The 20,345-nt window shown below is 41.5% G+C and overlaps 1 protein-coding gene across 1 annotated transcript; it reads right to left on the reverse strand.

Annotated features, from left to right (window-relative positions):
- Nucleotides 1-2,156: 2,156 nt before the first annotated feature.
- Nucleotides 2,157-20,225, reverse strand: KDELR2 (KDEL endoplasmic reticulum protein retention receptor 2). The gene is made up of 5 exons (XM_036897009.2): nucleotides 20,029-20,225; nucleotides 9,680-9,780; nucleotides 6,702-6,860; nucleotides 5,374-5,626; nucleotides 2,157-4,185 (listed from the first exon to the last, which is right to left on the reverse strand). The coding sequence occupies exons 1-5, from the start codon at nucleotides 20,117-20,119 to the stop codon at nucleotides 4,151-4,153; spliced, it is 639 nt and encodes a 212-aa protein (XP_036752904.1). The 5' UTR covers nucleotides 20,120-20,225; the 3' UTR covers nucleotides 2,157-4,150.
- Nucleotides 20,226-20,345: the final 120 nt, after the last annotated feature.

Raw genomic sequence — 20,345 nt, forward strand, 5'->3', positions numbered from 1 at the left:
CTTCATCACGCTGCCCTGCCCCCATACAGTGCGTCCCCGCTACGACAGCCTTAGTCGGTACGAGTAACTGCTGGGCCGTCAGAGCCGATCCAATTTAGGATCTGGAAAGGCTGCACTTTGTGCATAATTTTAACCCCCTGAAGAGGCCTTCTAGCCACCTTATCTAAAATGGCAAACCCATCGGCTCCCATTGTTTCACCCTGCTTTAGTTTTCTTCCCAGCACTTAATCACTTCCTGACATCGTAAATTTGCGTGAGCCTAGGCACCTTGACCTTCTTGTTCACTGCTATGCACATAATATAGCACATTATAGCACTTATTAAATACTTAATGAATAAACAAAATAATTAAATGTAAAGATTTTCCAAATCTTAAATTCATTCAGAGGTCTTCTAAAGAGCAGGGTAAATAGTAATCACTGAAATTGTACTGATGGTTATGAAAATGATACAGGGAATTGTAAATAGGGCAGCTAGGATGTTTTCATAGTAAAGAGAACCATTCATCCATTCATAAAATAAATATTTATTGAGCACTTGGTGTGGCTACCAGTGACTTAACATCACAAAGGTTGGAGAAGACTTCCTGAAGAAGATAATGAGATCTGGAGGAAGAATAGAAATTAAGGTGAAAAAGGGTGATTCAGAAGCTAGGTTTTGCCTGTGATCACATATTTTTAAATACACGAATTCTCTTTTGAAAACAGGATTTGTAAGACTTAGCAAAAAGATAATGAGCCTACATAAACTTTTGTTAGTAAAGAAGATACTGTGAACTTGATACAAATAGTAACCTACAAAATGATTTAATTTCAAAGAGGTAGTATACATTTCATTTTTAAAGTAAATGTATTCTGTACAGTTCTTGGCAACTATATTCTATCATTTCTACATAACATTCCATTGGTTGACTTAAACCTTTTTTAAAACATTCCATTACCTGGGTATCTCATACAAAGCATATTCATTCCCTTATTTTAAACACAGACTTTCAATATCCTATTAAAAATAGCTATTTCTATTCTGTTCTGGTAAGTCAAGTGTAGTGTAGTGTAGTGTGTGCCTAAAGACTCTCACCTTTTAAGTGTCCCACATGAAACTCAGGTTTCTGGAGTATTCTCTAAGAGTATCCTTGTCATTGTTTTAAAGGATTAGTGCCATATTATGCTACAACTTACTTTTAAATTGCAGGGATAAGAGGGAGTTGTTTCAGAAATGGACCCCACGGCCCCTACACAAGACTCCACACTACAAAGGCTAACCCATAGTAGGGGGGCGCCTACAGCATGTACTGGGTGGCGTCCGGGTTTCTTAGAAATTCCACATTCAGCCGCTAGAGGGCAGCGCACACAGAAAAAACCCACATGGAGTTCAATCCAATCAGCCTTCATCAAACCTCACTCGGGTGGTTTTGGAAGGTACTTAGAGGAGTCAATTTTTATGGATGATCCTTTGCTCTCCCAACAAGGGCAAAAGTGACCGATGTCATCAACAGCCAAAGAGACTCCTGCTAGGACTGGTTCCCAGCTGGCTTTTGAGGCAGCTGTCCTAAGCCAAAGAAAGGGAGGAGGAATGGGGGTCCCTGAGGCGCTGGGCACTCAATGTGCATGAAGCTGCGTTGCAAGCTTCACCAACACCGGCTGCTTCACACCTCACAGAAATCCTGTGGCAGGGATCTCTGCGTGGAACTGAAGGAACGAGGCTAATGTTAAATCCAGGGTCACAGAGCAGAGCGTGGGGAGCCAAGACTCAGCAGACAGCAGACCCCAAAGTTTGTTTTTTACTTGGGATTCCCACAAACCCTTGATGATTTGTTGAAACAGTCTCTGCTTCATCTTTCCAAGTTGTCCCATTTAGTGGCATCTTTGGAAAGACTGGGTGGATCCTCTCCCAAGGCCTTGACCTTTTCCAACAACAAAAAATTTTTTTTCTTGCCATCTGTTTCTCTACCTTACTTTTCTCTTGACCAGACGGTGAGGAGGCAGGAAATGTTTGTTCTAACACTGTGATTGAACTGGATAGGGAATGGACTGTAGCCAAGTCAGTCAGCAGCTTTTCAAAGTTATCATTTAGCAGGCGAATTTTTATTTTGCTTTATTTCTCATGCTTACATTAAAAAAAAAATTCACACAAATAAAACAGCTCAAAAAAAAAAATTAATTACCTGATAACCTTTATTCAGGAAGTGAAAGGAACTCTGAAACAGTGCTTCATAAGGCGCATCATACAAGGTCTTTGTTTCCAGCATGTGCGAAGACACTGCCCCAGTACCGCAATCCCACTCAGGCACCCTATTCATTTAAGATGTCATCCTAGTTGGCTGCAAAATGGTTAACATCTTAGCCAATTTTATTTTTTCATGGGCAGAATGACTAAAAAGGCATTGATACTTTACACATCAGGTGGCATGCTGGTCCAAGATCCTTGTTCTATGCATTGTGCTCTCCAATGAATGGTCCCCGCTTGTATTTGATGTACATGCACAAAAAGAGTTGTGAGCCCCACCCCCACCCCAAGTGCGGGCAGCAAGAAGTCTGCTCCACTTATGATGGGATTTCCCACCCTTCCTCCACACTCTCATAATGTTTCAAGGAGGGTAAAACAGAAACCAAAGGCAAGACTAGAATGCTGGAAAGAAAGATACTCTGATACACAAAAGCAAAAACATGAGGCAAGGGTGGGGGGAAGCAAAATGAGAGATAAAGATAGGATTTTAAACTATGCAGTTACACTGCCAATTTAGGAAGATGTTAAGACACACTAGATAAAAATAAAACCCACCCAGCTCCCTTCCTCCACAAGATATTTCAATGTAGAAAGCAGAAATACCACATCCGCTTTGTAGTAAGCACTGTTAGTATTCAACACTTTAACATTTATGGTGCATCACATAAAAAAGTCATGCTTTTGCATAAATCAAAAAAAATGCAGCAAATGAATATAATGGCAAAATCAGAAGGAAAAATTCCAATTCCCCCACAAAATACAGACAGTTTTAGATTATTAAGTGGACAACAAATGTTTGCAGCCCTACACAGAGCTTTTGTTGCCAACTGACAACAAAAAACCATCCTGACATAGGATGTTTCAAAAGCCTGACTCATTAAAAAAAGTTTATTCTGTACTTAATGTTTATTTAGGATGGCAAAACAAGATAAATCATGCAAGAGATCAATAAAAACAGAACCAAAACAACCCAAAAAACAAAAAATGTGAGAGTATAAGAATGGCAATTGGTGGTGTTGCCAATTAAAAAAAAGGAAACCATTTTACCACCCAAAAGTGGTATGAAAAAGTTTGAATTTGAGCATGGGCAATCTTCTGAAATTGTAAATTAAAGTGATAGGTAACTACTGTGCTCTATCCTCAGAGTCGAGTCCCAGATCCAACATAATAATTAATCTTCCTCACATCTCATACTCAGATAGCAAGTAGCCCAGAGCCCCTTCAACACCCTTGGGACGTCTCAAACTGACGCTTCTTAGCAGGGGAGGAGGGCAGACACCTTTGGTGACTCTTAAATGAGACTCCATCTACATTCAGAATCTTAACATTTTGGTAATGAAACCTTAAGACTTGTAAGTCATCCTTACCAGCCTTAAATGTAGTGTTGTGATGCCTGAAGGGTTTCCATATCAGGTAGGAAGTAATTTGAACAGACAGACCAAACTGAACATAGTGTCTCAGATTTCAAACAAATATAACCCATCTTTTGGCAAAAAATAAATATAGTGGAATGCAAGTTTGATAGATGGAAGAGTATATAATCTACCAACTGTCAAGGAGTACAATTTCATTGTAGACACAAAGAATCAACAATTTCAAAGAATTAAAAAAAAGTTTGCACTTATTCCTCACAAAAACTTCACTTTTGGAACTACCCCAATTGAAGCTACACACTGAATTTATTAATACAGCATTAAGTTTCTTCATGTAAAAAAATCTTTGTACATAGTAATAAAAAAAGATAAGGCAAGATGCATTAAACAGAAACCTTCCAGTTCTTTTCCTCTGGGTTCTTACAGAGCCACGATGACTATCTGCAACAAAAGAGTGAAGTTTCTGATTTTCCATATCAAGCATCTTGTGCCTTTGCTGTGGTAAGAATTCTGTCCAAGCACCCTGAGGGACAGATGCTGGTCTTTGGCACTTACGCTGGCAGGCTGAGCTTCTTTCCCTTGAGTACTAGAATTTTGAAGAGAGGAAGAGAGAACAAAAGTTTACTGATAATAACAAGCGTAACAGTTTCCTTCTTCCCCTTCCTAGAGGTTTGTCACACTCGAGATACTACATAGTAAGGAATAAGGAAATAATAAGCTTTTGGCAGCTAATGGTCATTTGATTTTGGTGTCAATAAACAAAGCCCTCTAAACTATGAACATGTCATATCTATTATCTTGGAATTTTCTTCATGTACCTGTGTGTGTGTATGCCACAGCAATGGTATTTAAGAAATAAAAATTTGATTGAAATTATTGCTAAATTCATAGCAGTCTTTTTGTTATGACTTTCCTAACTAACATATATTAAAATATAACTGTTCTTATGTACAAAGATCTATAGATGATAAATGAGGTAGGATACATAAGTCTTCATACCTGGCAATTCTATCATTGGGAATTTTACTATATAGCAAAGGTTCTTAGGCTGTGGTCTGTGGCTAGTATTCAGGGGCTCTTGAGTCCCCTAAAACTATGTGCATAAATTTATTTGCATATGTCTAAATACACATATTTTTTTCTAAGGACTATAAATTTTATCTGATTTTTGCGAAGTTCACATGTCCTACATTCACATAAATGCAAAAATATACATATATAAGAATGCCAATTTAAGCACTGGATTTTAATGGCAGTCAGTCAGTAACAGCCTTGAATACCCAAGAATAGGAGGCTAAGCAAACTATGGTAATATATATAATGAAATACTCTAAGGCTATTGAAAATTACGTAAAGTTTTATTTACTGAGATGAAAAAATGTGAAGTGGGCAAACAAGCAGATCATAGAATAGCATGTATAGTTTAAATCATGCATCTAGACACATAGAGAAATATCTGGAATTACATTTACTGAAACATTAACAAAGATTATCTCTGAGTGGTAGGATTTCAGGTGATTGTTTTCAGAATTATTAGTTCTAACTGAATTTTTACAGTGAAAACATGCCATTGTAGATAAACAATAAAGCTGCACTAAAAGAAAAAACACTGAAAACTCTGATCCATAATTTTATTTTACTGTCATTAAAATGTTTCTCTGAAACCAGCCCTACTTTGTGAGCTGCTGCCAGATTAGAAGTGTGTGGGGCCAGGGAGCTCCTAAAAGAACACACGGCTGTAGGAACAAAGCAGGCAGGATGCAGTCCAACACACCTTTTGTGATGTACAGGTAGAAGAAGTCGCAGTATAGAATGGTCTGGACAACGCCAGCCACCACAGCAATGAGGTCAAAAAAGCCTTCAAAATAGAAGCGCCAGACCCAGTTGACAAGGTACAAAGCCCGGTAGAGGCCCAGGAAGAACAGGTAGTGGGTGGTGATGGTCTCTGCCTCTCCCGTCTTACTGATCATAAAGAGCTGAGGGAGGATGGCCACTGATTCAAGGTAGATGGAGAAGGTCCACAAGATCTGTAAGAGAAACCACGAGCTACAGTCATTGTCCACTGCTGACAGCGAGTTCACAGGAAATGCTCTTGCTTTTCCCTATCTCAACACAAAAAGAGTGGGAAGTCTGGGCATCTGAACTCAAGACAGAGTAGCTGAGCAAGCTAGGAAATCCACACCTAAGAGGTATGGACACTTCCAGTGACAAGCTGGGTGACCTGGACACCTTTGCCCTTTTGAATCTTCATTACCTCATCCCTCCAACGTGTCATTCTGTCCTATGCAGTTTGCTGTGAAAGTACATATATGGTGTTTCTCCTGGGTAAGCCTGTCCTACTCCAATCTAGGGTCCCCAATCAACCCTGCTTTCTGCCAGGGTGGCACTGATGACTGGGTTCTTCACTCCTTCCATGCTGTCTCTTCACCAACAGGTCTTCTTTCCAGACCATGTATGTCAATATTATTCTCCTCCTTCAGACTTTTCTGGTGTGGTTAAATCAAAGGACAAGACACTGGAGTTGTAATCGGGCAAACTCTCTGCCCAACATGGCACTGTCTCAAGCTGATAGCAGGAGTACTTGCGAGCAGTCCCAGAGTGTTTTAGAACTCTGATGTTCCCAGCACCATCAGACAACCAACAGCAGCACAGTAACTTATCAATCAACTCCAGGTCACTGAGGGGAGAACGAGACCCTCAGGAGCAGGTCGTGTACTGCACAGTGCCAGGGGCACTGTACAGACCACTTTCCTAAAGATGAGCAGTGTGGTAGCACTGCTTAAAGGATTCACAGACGCAGCATCAGTGTGTGCCACCAAACGTGAAAGGAAACAAAAGTTGTATCAGACTGGGGAGAAGGTAATGTTCTTCAAGGACTTGGACCGGCAGGGCACCATGCTGGGTGCTGCAGAAGCCAAGTTTATGTTCTAGAGGTGAGTCAGGCAGTAACGAGTCAGCAGACACTCAGATACTTGGGGACTTACTCCTGGCCATGATTTATTACTTGGACCAAATAGTGTATGCTGTACCTGGAACTTGCCAAACGGAAAAACAACCAAACAGAACAACTAAACATGACCACTAAATAACCTCTTAACTAACCTCAAGAGGAGAGAAATCATGATTGACGAGAAACGAGAGGCCTCCTACAGGGACCACCAGAAATTCCACTCGGAAGGTATCATGATTTCCATCATAGGTTGCCTTAAATTTCATGTAGATCAGGTACACCGTGGCATAGGAACAAGCAATGTAGATGAGCTAAAAAGAAAAGAAAAAACACCAAATTATCAATGCTGTACAATCGTTCTAACCCCCTTGGCTTTTCTGTATCACCCATATATTCAGAAAGGCAAGATTTTTTTCCTTAGCCTTTAAAAAAAATTTAAATATACTAAAATTAACTTTTTGGGGTACAGAGTTCTATGAGTCCTATAACCAGCACCATAATCAAGACACAGAACAGTCCTATTACCCCCTCAAATTCCCTTGTACTGCCCCTTTGTAGTCAAGCCTTCCCCCTAGGCCTCGCCTCCCGCAATAACTGATCTGGTCTTGTTCCCTGCAGTCTTTGCCTTTTCTAGAATGCTATATACATGGAATCATACAGTATGTTGCTGTTAAGACTGGCTTCTTTCAATTAGGCATAATGCATTTGAATCCAACCACATCTTCTCACATATTAACAACTGGTTTGGTCTTAATGCTGAAAGCAGTGGCCCACTGTGAGTGTACCACAGGCTGTTCATCCACTCACCAGTTAAAGGACAGGTGTGTGTTTCCAGTGTGGAGGATGATGGATAAAGCTGCTGTGAACATTTGTGTACACACTTTTGTGTGAAGACAACCTTTTACTTCTCTTGGGTAAATACGTAGAAGTGGGATTGCTGAATTATATGTCACAAGTGTAAATTTCTAAGAAACTGCCAAAGAATGTATTTTTAAACTCATTTTAAGTTATTAGATAGCACCTTAAGAAAAAATGAATGCAAAAGTCAATGCACTTCAAACCAATGCACCTTCTTCTAGCAGGACAGTATTATTTAGCAAGTACTTTTGTAAAGATGAGATAAACAGTAACTCACGATGAACTTCACAATCACAGGCTTTTACCTAAATTGTGTTACTTTAGCACTGAACATTCAGGTTGGGGTGTCAGCTGTACCACCTGGTACTTCTCCCTAGGCACACCACCTTGAGAAATTTATTTAGGAAAACATTTGGGCAAATGACTTAATAGGAAAATGACAACAACCATTAAACCCTCATGTTTTTTAAAACAAAACAAAGGCACTGAACTATTCCTGGCACCTTGTCATGAAATTGTATTTGCAAATAAACAGTCTACAGGGTACTAAAACTGTTATACCTATACATCAAAGAACTACTGGGAAAAAAAATCAAGGAAGATGAGTATCTTATACTGTTAAAGAGTTCTCTCCACACACAAATATCCATGTACCCGCATATGAATAAAGTAACATAATCTACATGTATAAGCAAAACACACACACATATATTCAGAGTCCCCTCCAGCAGAACATCCAGTCAAGGCACACAGTGGCTGGGGGTCCCTTCCTGGCACCCAGGCTACAGTCAGGTGAGATGATGTCCATAAGGGCTTTAGCAGCCACTGGGGAAAGCAGCTGCTCTTCTCCTCTCACCAGTGTTTGGCACTGAAGCAAAAAGCTATGAACACATAAAACTCAGCTCTCACTCGTCTGATTTTTAAGACACACTTGGAAACTAAAACCAAAAAAAGATTCTTGTGAAAGCTAGGTATCCTGAGGGGGAGGGAAGAGGATTCTTGCCCATATACTTCTAACACCTGCAGTTTTACTTTGCTTGGATAATAAGCAGGCACCTTGCCATGCTGATTGTGAGGCCTCCATCACTTAGTAATGAAGAATAGAACAATCGCAGGCCAGCTCTAATTTTCTTTCTTGTAAAGACCACAGACTCAAATATTGCTTTGTCAGCTTTGACCTGTGCTTATAAAATGCTTTTGAACACCAAGTGTTGGGGAGTTGTTTTAAATACCACACCCATAGGCTTCAGCTTAAACATTACTTCCATGGGTGTGCCCATAACCAAATGCCTCCAGCAGTCCCGGCACAAAGGTGCTCAGTAAGCATTTGTAGGGATGACCGAATGAAAGGAATCAGACTCCTATGGCACATTCTGAGAGCCCCTCCACCTTCCCATCACAGCATCTCTCATCATCTGCAGTCTTGACTCAGTACTGGGATCAACGGCTTACTCCCCCACTAGATGAGGAGACTTCCGCTTGGTCTCTGTCCTGTTTGCAGTGCTAGCGAACTGCTGACCTGTGGGTGTTCAGTAAGTGTGAGTTCAATAACTGTGAAAGAACTGAGGCCTCTCCAAGTACGGAGTGTGGAATGTCAGCGGTGTATAAGACACTAGGTGGCACACAGTTTATATTTTAATTTGAATACACTGTTGCAATATGAATTTAGAAATAACATAAGGACACCAAAGGTGCCACGGATGCTAATGCTTAAGACATGTTAAAAGGTCTAAGGTTATTTAAACATGGCAAAATTATCTTTATGATGGCACAAATGGCGGAAGTTTAAGAAACACGAGCTTAGTGGGGAAAAAAATAAAAGAAACAGAAGCCTACGCACAACCCGACTCAGCAGCAAGCAGGGCTCTGCTGGGAGGAGCCCCGGCTTTCATTCCTTATTCTGAACCTCACGTCAGGCTTCCCAGGGAGTCTATCATTCCCACTGCTTGAAAACTTAATAGTTACCCCTCTTTCTTATAGGGTTATCAAGAGATTTAGAAGTCCATCATACTCCAGGAAACTTAAGACTTAAAAATCTCTGTGAAAGGCACTTTAATTACACAGATCCTGCTTTGAAAAAGAAAACATGCTTAATGATAACTTTATTCCCAGTTACATGTAATACAAGGTGTTCTAAAAATGCTTAAGTCAAGAACAACATAGTCAGACATTCCTCTTGAAGGTGTTTGAGTACACAGCTGAAATAAATGTAATAGTTTCCATGGGTCTGTACATTATGGATATCACACAAGCCATTGGCGCTATGCCATACCTTCATAGATGTATTGTATAATGAAATAAATGAAGTAAAAAGATCCAGGTAACGAGTTGTGAAGACCAGTGCAAAGAGTAGCTGGCTTTTTCCAGAAATACCTAAAGAAACAAAAGGTAAGTATTAGAAAGGCCTCAAAGAACTTTATACTCCTGTAGCGAACACTGCAGGGAGGGTAGATATGCAAAGTGGGACACCAGGGATCAATGGCTGACGTCTGGGTTGACTTTGAATAAATGAGAGCAGTTTTAGGTTTTCTTTCCCTTAACATTCTTGAACATGTTCCTTTGTGGGGAGGGGTCCTAATAACTTTTCTGTCCTACTAGGATGGATGACTATGGGAAAGTAACTTAATTATGCCAGTGCCCATATACCAGGATGTATATTGTTCAAATGAACATAGTAGTTCTTAAAATATGTCATTTTACATAGGAATAAATTTATTTCAATAATCCTGCTGTTACTTAGTGTTGTGACTTGCCTGTTAACTTTAGCATCTTTCTTTCCATTTTAAAACAGTATCTCATGGTGATGAATCTTTTAAGGATGGAGTTGGAGTCTAATCTGATTAAGGAGATGAGGTACCAAATGAGGAACACTGCTTCAGGTAAGAGTTTGAGCAGCAACACCCATCCCACCCTCCCCGAATAGAGGCATGGCCTCCCAAGATGACTTACTTTGTGTGGGCAACATTTACTTTGACATGTTAAGATTTTTAAAAATTCCACCTCCTAGATGACCATACAACAAACCTCAAATACTCGCATAGAAGTGTACCAAGATGCTGTGGGAACAAGAGGGTGGGAACCTGCTACTAAGGCCAGTCCTCAAAAGCAGCACTCTTTCATTTTCAACATCTCAAAACTGTTTCCACGTCCAACCACGACCCACCTCCAGAGCACTGTTGTGGCACACAGAGACTAAGCTGTGGAAGTCTCGAGGGTCACATAGCACATGCACTCAGCTTTTCTGACATCTGTATTTGGTCAAATATTTATGTGACATAGGACATGAATTATGGGTTTCCAATGAAGATCAAGCATATTCACTGAAGAAACTTAATCTACTAGATGTCAGAACCTGCCCACCCTCACCTACAGGGCAAGCATCAGACACTTAAATATTAGAAAAGCATGCGTTTAGGAGAAATGTCACTGCACCAAATTATCAGCAATACTCCTAGGGAATGTGAAAATTACATTATTTTTAAAACAATGCTTTGGTTTGTTGAAACTAAAAGCCTGTATATGAGAATGTTGTATGTATAAGTAACTGCAGCTCCAGCCCATTCACAAAAACACCTAAATAGAAACTGAAGAAAAAGTTGGCTCTCTTCTTAATAACCAATTTCAGGAGTCAAAGATGGAGATACAGACAGTAATTCTGCTCCTGTTAATCTTTTCCACACTAAAGGGGAACTTTTTTCTGATCAGTCCTCCAAAGGAGAAATAATGTGGTTAATATGGAGAACATGGCAGAAGATAAGATGGGGAAAAGGAGAGAGAGCAGGTAATTCCTATCTAGTATTTGCTGAAGCCTTGAGATAAAAGTTCCAGTTCAGTTCCTGTATGATTTTATTTCTAATAAAAAATTATAGAATACGTATGAGCCAATTTTTTTTTCATTTTTAAAATTTTGTTATCATTAATCTACAATTACATGAAGAACACTATGTTTACTAGGCTCCCCCCTTCACCAAGTCCCCTCCACCACACCCCATTACAGTCACTGTCCATCAGCGTAGTAAGATGCTGTAGAATCACTACTTGTCTTCACTGTGTTGCACAGCCCTCCCCATGCCAGCCCACTATATTATACATGCTAATCGTAAGGCCCCCTTTCTTTTTCCTCGCCCTTATCCCTCCCTTCCCACCCATCCTCCCTAGTCCCTTTCCCTTTGGTAACTGTTAGTCCATTCTTGGGTTCTGTGATTCTGCTGCTGTTTTGTTCCTTCAGTTTTTCTTTGTTCTTATACTCCACATATGAGTGAAATCATTTGGTACTTGTCTTTCTCTGCCTGGCTTATTTCACTGAGCATAATACCCTCTAGCTCCATCCATGTTGTTGCAGATGGTAGGATTTGTTTTCTTCTTATGGCTGAATAATATTCCATTGCGTATATGCACCACATCTTCTTTATCCATTCATCTACTGATGGACACTTAGGTTGCTTCCATTTCTTGGCTATTGTCAATAGTGCTGCGATAAACATAGGGGTGCATCTGTCTTTTTAAAACTGGGCTGCTGCATTCTTAGGGTAAATTCCTAGAAGTGGAATTCCTGGGTCAAATGGTATGTCTATTTTGAGCTTTTTGAGGAACCCCCATACTGCTTTCCACAATGGTTGAACTAATTTACATTCCCAACAGCAGTGTAGGAGGGTTCACCTTTCTCCACAACCTCGCCAACATTTGCTATTGTTTGTCTTTTGGATGGTGGCGAACCTTACTGTTGTGAGGTGATACCTCATTGTGGTTTTTATTTGCATTTCTTTGATGACAAGCAATGTGGAGCATCTTTTCATGTGTCTGTTGGCCATCTGAATTTCTTCTTTGGAGAACTGTCTGTTCAGCTCCTCTGCCCATTTTTTAATTGGATTATTTGCTTTTTGTTTGTTGAGGTGCATGAGCTCGTTATATATTTTGGATGTCTACCCTTTATCGGATCTGTCATTTATGAATATATTCTCCCATACTGTAGGGTACCTTTTTGTTCTATTGATGGTGTCCTTTGCTGTACAGAAGCTTTTCAGCTTGATATAGTCCCACTTGTTCATTTTTGCTTTTGTTTCCCTTGCCCAGGGAGATATGTTCATGAAGAAGTCACTCATGTTTATGTCCAAGAGATTTTGCCTATGTTTTTTTCTAGGAGTTTTATGGTTTCATGACTTACATTCAGGTCTTTGATCCATTTCGAATTTACTTTTGTGTATGGGGTTAGACAGTGATCCAGTTTCATTCTCCTACATGTAGCTGTCCAGTTTTGCCAGCACCATCTGTTGAAGAGACTGTCATTTCCCCACTCTATGTCCATGGCTCCTTTATCGTATATTAATTGACCATATATGTTTGGGTTAATGTCTGGAGTCTCTATTCTGATCCACTGGTCTGTGGCTCTGTTCTTGTGCCAGTACCAAATTGTCTTGATTACTGTGGCTTTGTAGTAGAGCTTGAAGTTGGGGAGAATCACTTTATTCTTCCTTCTCAGGATTGCTTTGGCTATTTGGGGTCTTTGGTGTTTCCATATGAATTTTTGAACTATTTGTTCCAGTTCGTTGAAGAATGTTGTTGGTAATTTGATAGGGATTGCATCAAATCTGTATATTGCTTTGGGCAGGATGGCCATTTTGACAATATTAATTCTTCCTAGCCAAGAGCATGGGATGAGTTTCCATTTGTTAGCGTCCTCTTTAATTTCCCTTAAGAGTGTCTTACAGTTTTCAGGGTATGTCTTTCACTTCCTTGGTTAGGTTTATTCCTAGGTATTTTATTCTTTTGATGCAATTGTGAATGGAATTGTTTTCCTGATTTCTCTTTCTCTTAGTTCACTGTTAGTGTATAGGAAAGCCAGATTTCTGTGTGTTAATTTTGTATCCTGCAACTTTGCTGTATTCCGATATCAGTTCTAGTAGTTTTGGAGTGGAGTCTTTAGGGTTTTTTTATGTACAATATCATGTCATCTGCAAATGGTGACAGTTTAACTTCTTCACCAGCTGGATTGGTTGTATTTCTTTGTTTTGTCTAATTGCCGTGGCTAGGACCTCCATTACTATGTTGAATAACAGTGGGGAGAGTGGGCATCCCTGTCTTGTTCCTGATCTCAGAGGAAAAGCTTTCAGCTTCTCACTGTTCAATATGATGTTGGCTGTGGGCTTACCATATATGGCCTTTATTATGTTGAGGTACTTGCCCTGTATACCCATTTTGCCGAGAGTTTTCATCATGAATGGATGTTGAATTTTGTTGAATGCTTTTTCAGCATCTATGGAGATGATCATGTGGTTATTGTCTTTCTTTTTATGTGGTGGATGATGTTGACGGATTTTCGAATGTTGTACCACCCTTGCATCCCTGGGATGAATCCCACTTGGTCATGGTGTATGATCCTTCTGATGTATTTTTGAATTCAGTTTGCTAATATTTTGTTGAGTATTTTTGCATCTATGTTCATTGTATGAGTAAATTTTGTTGTGAAGGGTTTATCTACTGGAACTTTGGAAGTCAAGTAGATTTGAATTTTGTCCTCATTTTTAGCATTCCTACACTTAAACTCAGGGACTCTATAGCTTTCACTTCTCCCCTTTGAGCCTCAACTCACCTGTCACTTCCTCTGAGAAGTCAGCTCCGAAAACACCCCCCCCCGGTTCTACTCACTGATTCAGCAAGCACAAAATGGGAGCCACTCCCCCCAGCTGCTGCCCTAGCTCCTATTACAGTACTTATGAAATACACTCTATCTGGTTGCTTGTCTCTCCTCCCCCCCAATGCCCCACCAGACACCGAGATCTCTGAAGGATGGGTTGTGCCTTATTTCATTTTCTATTTTCTGTGCTGAGCACTGGGCCTGACACATAGCAGACCTAAGGAAGTATCTGCTGAATGAATGAACAAAAGAAAATGGAATTCATTTTATTTTCATGTCATGGGTTAAATTTTGTGGTATTTTGGAACAGCACTTCCAAAGAGTTTCTAAGTCACACAACTATAATGAAACAGGCAATGTGCTCTCACTCTGCACTAATTTACTGCCAGCCCCCCAGGGTGGAAAAGCTCCCTGATCAGAGCATGGGGTTGAGGAGAGAAGGCATGTGTGACCTGCAGTTTGTCCCATGGTACAGAATCCATCAGGAACTGTCATGCTGGGAATCTAGGTATGCTTTTACAGTTCTACCGTTCTTCCTGGCTTGGGATCTTTACTAGCAAGTAACAGCTTTTTTCCTTTAAAAGAGAAAAACTGTCCTGTCTTCACAGGAAGACAGGCATTCCAGCTGAAGACCGAGGGGGCAGGGGCAGGAACTTCCTCCCAGGGGAAGTACCTGCTACAAAGCCAGAGGGGCTCCCTTCTGTTTTGAGACCAAAGCATGCAAAGGCTATTGGGTAATAAGCTCTCAAGAATACTTACTCTAAATGTTTCTGGAACAGCGTCTCCAATACCCAATGCACCAAATACCCACATTAAGGAGTCTAACTTGTTAAAGGGAAATTGATCATTAAATTTAGCACCATACCTGCCTTTTCCCATTAGGCCAAGTTTAATAAAAGCTCACAACTATACACTCCAGTGCATGTTACTTTATTTTAATTATGCTACAGGTTAAAAGTTGCTTTTCTTATATTCCCACTGGTTTACAGAAGAGCCCTCAACTAAACAGAAAATCTTCCCATGAATTATTTTTGTCCTGGTCAACAGCTGAGATGGAACCAAGCACCGTATGTCAGACCATCAGGATAGTGTGTACCACAGCTCCTGGCAAGTGTCCTGGGCACTGTGCTCCAACCCACAGCCTCAAAGGATCTGGATACCTAAAGGCCATTCTTTCCCTGGAACCAGCAGCCTAACAGTTGGGAACTGACTTGTAACACAGCTCCTGTAATGTGGATAAAGGGAGGCTTTGGAGCTACAGGGTCTGGGTTCAAGGTCAGCTCCTGCATGCACAGGGAAAGCCTCAGCCCACTCCATACTTGGCCCCCCTAACCTCTGCATCTGTCAAATGGGGACAGATCATGCCAACTTTGTGGGACTGTTGGACAGAGAATGCTTTAAATTATACCCAACACACTGCAAATGCTTAATAAATGACTGCTTTCAATGTACTTTTATCAGTTTTTCTTGTTTTCAAAGAAATCCACGCTATTTCATTAAAAATTCCAACTGGGCTAAAATACATGGATAAAAAGCAAACTGCCTCCCACCACCATGTAAGTGCAACTTTCCAGCCTTTTTAAAAGCCTCTTTCTGTATGTGTACTTGTATCTGCACTCATATATATGCTTGTCCCTCAAAATAGTCATACAATTATTTGCTTTTTAGCTTGATATCTCAGATTTACCCTCCCTGATGAATATCTTTAGTTCATTCTTGTTAATCGCTGCACAGCATTCCATAGTGTGAACATACAAGCATTCGTGCAACCAAACTGTTAATGAACATTTGGGATGTTTATAATTTTTGTTCTTATAAATACTGCACAAATATCTTTGTATCTATAAACAGTGTTTTGTATTTATTTAGATACAACAAACATGTTTATACCTATATGTAGTTTGTGAACAAGTAACACAATTGTGCTATGACGATTTCTGTAGTTCATACCCTCTAGAATTGCTGGGATAAAATATACAAACACTTTTAAATTCTGAAATATTGTCAAACTTACCCTAGAAAGGCTGTGCCAATTTTCATATTCACGAACACCAGATGAGAATGCCCTTTTCACAGCCTTGCCTACAGACATATAGATGTTGGAAACCTCTTAGTTTTTCCTACTCAGTAGGCAAATGATGGTAGCATTGCTGTTTTAATATATAAGTTCTTAACCACCAGTAAGGAAAGGCATTCTTTCATCCTTAGCTGGCCTTCTGTTATTCTTCTGTGAACTCTCTACTCTGCCCATTTTTCTAAAGGTTTTTAAAATTTGTATTAAGTATTTTATTACAGATATTAACCTTTTGTCACTTAGATATAGTGCAGATTATTTCTCTCAGTTTATTGTCTTTTAACTTTGATGATATTCTGAATAAATAAGTTAATGTGGGGAAATGTATCTTCTTGATTCCTCAGCAGCCTGCCTGGTCCTATCCAGAACCATGCTATGAACATACATTCAGGTCACCTTCTATGTCTGTCAGTGAAGTTTTATACTTTCCTTCATGGAGGTCTTATACACTCCTTGCTGGAAAGTCAGGGGAGGCTGCCCTAGGGCCCTTCTTGCCACTTCACACCCCTAAGCTTTACTGCCTATATGGTTCGATACTATTTAAATTTTTTATGTGTCTTATTATTTCAACTAAATTGCAGCTTTTTTTGAAAGCAAAAACTTTAATAACTACAAGTTACTGCTCTGAATTGTGTCCCCAGTGCCTTGCACATAGTGGGTGTGCATATTGACCAATAAATGTTTCAGATAATAATTACTTGAAAGACTGGCACTCAAAAGAGCAGAGGTGACAGCTGCTACTAATAGGGAGCTGGGGATGTGATGCAAAAGCTTCTTGAAGTACTCAATGACAACAATAAAGGATGAGGTGTCTTCCATTTTCTTCAAAAACGTAAACTGTGCAACGGTGAGAAATGTAGGGACACTGTATGTTCCTGTCATGTTTAGTAGGATGAGAAGTCTACAGCCTATGTAACAGCAGTTACCAGCAATCTAAGCAATAGGTGGAGGTGAGAAGGGGAGAGACTAGAAAGGTGGTTGGGAGTCATGGATCTCAAAAGGACTCCACTGGCAATTTAAGCACAATAGATACAGTACTATTAATAACTATCAACCTACAGGAAAATATAGATAGGAAGTTCTTCATCCATGAACCAAGACTTGTTCTCCCGAGGCTATCCAGGTCAGTGTTTAGGACAAGAATAAAGTGATAACTTGAGCACAGTGTGGATTCAGTTGAAACGACAGTGCAGGAATGTGAGGAACTCACACTTCATTTGGGCACCCCTCTGTAGGGACACTGGCAGACACAAACACAGGAGAATGCTAGTGCAAACAAAACGAAACCAAGAGCAACACTCTTGCCCCCACTTTCAAATAGGTCCTTGAAAGTGGTTCTCAAACTAGATGGTCAGGAAAACAGAATCTCCAACTTCCTTGCTAGACTGTCTCATCCCCTACCCTAAGAGAAAAAAGCCCCGTGGTTCTGTAGCTGGAGGCATATTAAAACAGGTGCCAAAATCCTAAAATGAACCCTAATACCAGTATTTTCAAAGTGAGAAACAGAACCTAAATGTACATGTCTCCTATTCCAGTTATTTGAGAAACTCATATCAAGTTCTTACTCTTTCAAAAGTCTCTAAACAACTTTTATAATTTAGGATGGAAAAACAAAGCAACTAGTCAAATTCAGCATTTAATTCTGAATAAATGATCTTGGTGATTTTGATTTTTAAAAGGGTAGGAAATCTCATGGATAAGAACAAGTTCCTAAGTTTGACAATGTGGTTATAATGCCCTATAGCAGGCTAACTGTAGAAATATTTGGCGAACACATACCAACTTAACTTACTTATTTATCTTCCTTATTATTTTGGCTGAAGTATTTTATATTTTTCTAAATGCTCCTAAATCTCCCAAATGGAAATACTGAATATTAAAAAACAAACAAAATAACAAACCTTCTTACTTTCTCATTACGCAAGGTTCCCTTAAGAATTCTATGTCGAGTTGCACTAGCTTCTCCCCCGAAACCCTGGCGGGGTGTAGATACATATTTAGGAGACAGCATGCTCCAACACTTAATGACTTGGCAGAGGAGGCGATTCTGAGAAACACAGGTGGTAAAAAGGTACAAACTTTCAGTTATAAAATAAGTAAGTCCTGGGGATGTAATGTACAGCATGGTGACTATAGCTAACAATGCTATATTGTATATTTGAAAGTAGTTAAGTAAGAGACTAGACCTTAAAAGTTCTCATCACAAGAAAAAAAATGTAGCTACGTGAGGGTATGGATGTTAACTAAACTTACTGTGGTAACCATTTCTTAAGAAAATAACACTTTCTGAGTGCCACAAAAAATGACCTAAATTTCTGCTTAAATGCTCAAACCAAATTACTTAGGCCAAAATAGACACTCAAAATCCTTAACTGTGATTTAGATAGCCTGCATTTCAATCCTGGCTCTACCACTAATTTCCTCACCCTCCTTAAACTCAGTTCCCTCCTCCACACAATATGAACAAGAGTACCCACCTCATAAGGTTTTAAGGACGACATGGGGTAAGCCATATAAGAAACTCAGCTCACTATCTAGTACACAGCAAGTGCTTAAATGTGTACTACAAGCTATCACGATTACTGCAATTTGCTGTCATTAGAAATCATATAACAGAACCTCTCAGAACTATGCACAAACTGAGAAATCACCTTCAAGCCAGCCAGACACAGGGGTTTCAGTATGTGGACTTCGTAACACCCATTTTGATTGCTCAAAGGTCTCTTTTGTTTTTGCTTACTTCCTGGACCTAGGGTATGTTCCAGGGAGATAGGTGAGGCCAGAAGGCAGCAAAGAGGTGGTAATACTTTAGATGTGGAAACTTTGGAAATCAATCAGGTAAGTGGAATCTTTGCCATCCAGGTCCTTTAGGACTCCCATCTTTTACCCGTCTGCAAAAATTTGTGAGGAACTTAAACTCATCAAGGTTATTTCACTGAGGCTATGGTTCCAAAAGTAAGTTTAAGGCACACACTACATTTAAGAAATCACTCAAAAAATTGGCCATTCTTAAGATTTCAGGGTTCGTGAAATGTAAAACTCCACAGCTATCATCTGGGAAAGATTTATCTCCCAGCAATGCGTCCATGACATGTGTACCCACGAGGAGCGAGCCGCCAAGTTAGTGGTTACGTGGAGTGAGGAATCTCAGGAGACTGCATGAGACCTCGGTGGTTCCGGGCGCCGCAGGTTTAAGAGAACCCATTATTAGATGGAGGCCCTCGGGAGTCTGACAAACTAGTTCCTTTTCCAGAGTACTGATTACCCCCAAGAAATTCACTTGGAGACCTGCCCACACTCCATCCGGAGGCGGGCGTGATCCTGGCCCCGAGAGCTGGAGGTGAAGCCCAAAGAACTCTCGGGACAAGCCAGACCCGACACTCTAACCTAAAGGCCGGTCCTCGAAGTGGCAGGGTGGGGAGCGAGGTGACCTCCCGCAGCCGCCCCACCTCTCAGGCGGGCCTGGCTGCCACGTCAGGCCCAGGCGGCCGCGGTCCTACCCATCCTCCTCCCTCCGTCTCACGGATTCGCGGGCTCACCGCACCTCCGGGCTCCCGGACCAGGCGCGCGGACACGCGCCCATCAAAGCCGAGGGCGAGAGCGCGCCTGCCGGATCCCCTGGCAAACTTTCCCCAGGACAAGGACCCGAGCAGTCCGGTTGGCGCCTCCTCCGCCCCGAAGCTCCAGTTCGCCAGCAGACGAGTGCTAGCGGGGCCCAGCGGCGCCCCGCCCCGGCCCGAGCGCCCACCCGAGGTCCCGCAGGCGGCCCGCGGGTCTGGCCACCCGCCTAGACAGCCGAGGGGGTGTGTCGGGCCGGCGTACGGCCGCGGGCCGCGGGGCGCCGAGGTCGCGGGGCCCTCGGGGCGAGCGGGCCTCGAGCCCGCGCCTCTCACGAGCCTCTCCCGCCGCTCACCCGCGCAGGATCGCGTCTTCCAGATCTTCAGCAGCAGGATGACGATGGCCGCCAGGTGGGACAGGTCCCCAGTCAGCCGGAAGATGTTCATGGTGGCGGCGGTCGGCGCGGCAGCCCCGTGGCTCAGCGGCTCAGGAGGCGGCGGCGGCCCCTGAGAGGAAGCGGCGAAGATGGCGAGAAGCGGGCGCGACGTGGCCAGGGACGTGGCCGAATTGTCGGCGCGCACGCGCGGGGCAGCCTGGGAGAGCGGACCGCTAGGACCCGCCCCGGACCCGCCCCTTAAAGGGGACGCGCCAAGCTCAGGCTTCACGGCTCAC

The sequence above is a fragment of the Manis pentadactyla genome, chromosome 10, assembly GCF_030020395.1.
Source record: "Manis pentadactyla isolate mManPen7 chromosome 10, mManPen7.hap1, whole genome shotgun sequence".
NCBI classification, from domain to species: Eukaryota; Metazoa; Chordata; class Mammalia; order Pholidota; family Manidae; genus Manis; species Manis pentadactyla.

Bases quoted from the DNA above. Each gene is read 5' to 3' on its own strand.
- KDELR2 (XM_036897009.2), bottom strand. From the start codon at position 20,119: ATGAACATCTTCCGGCTGACTGGGGACCTGTCCCACCTGGCGGCCATC. The intron at 6,861-9,679 runs GTATGGCATAGC...TTTTCTTTTTAG, and splicing joins TATACAATACATCTATGAAG to CTCATCTACATTGCTTGTTC. The intron at 4,186-5,373 runs GTGTGTTGGACT...TCAAAATTCTAG, and splicing joins CTACCTGTACATCACAAAAG to TACTCAAGGGAAAGAAGCTC.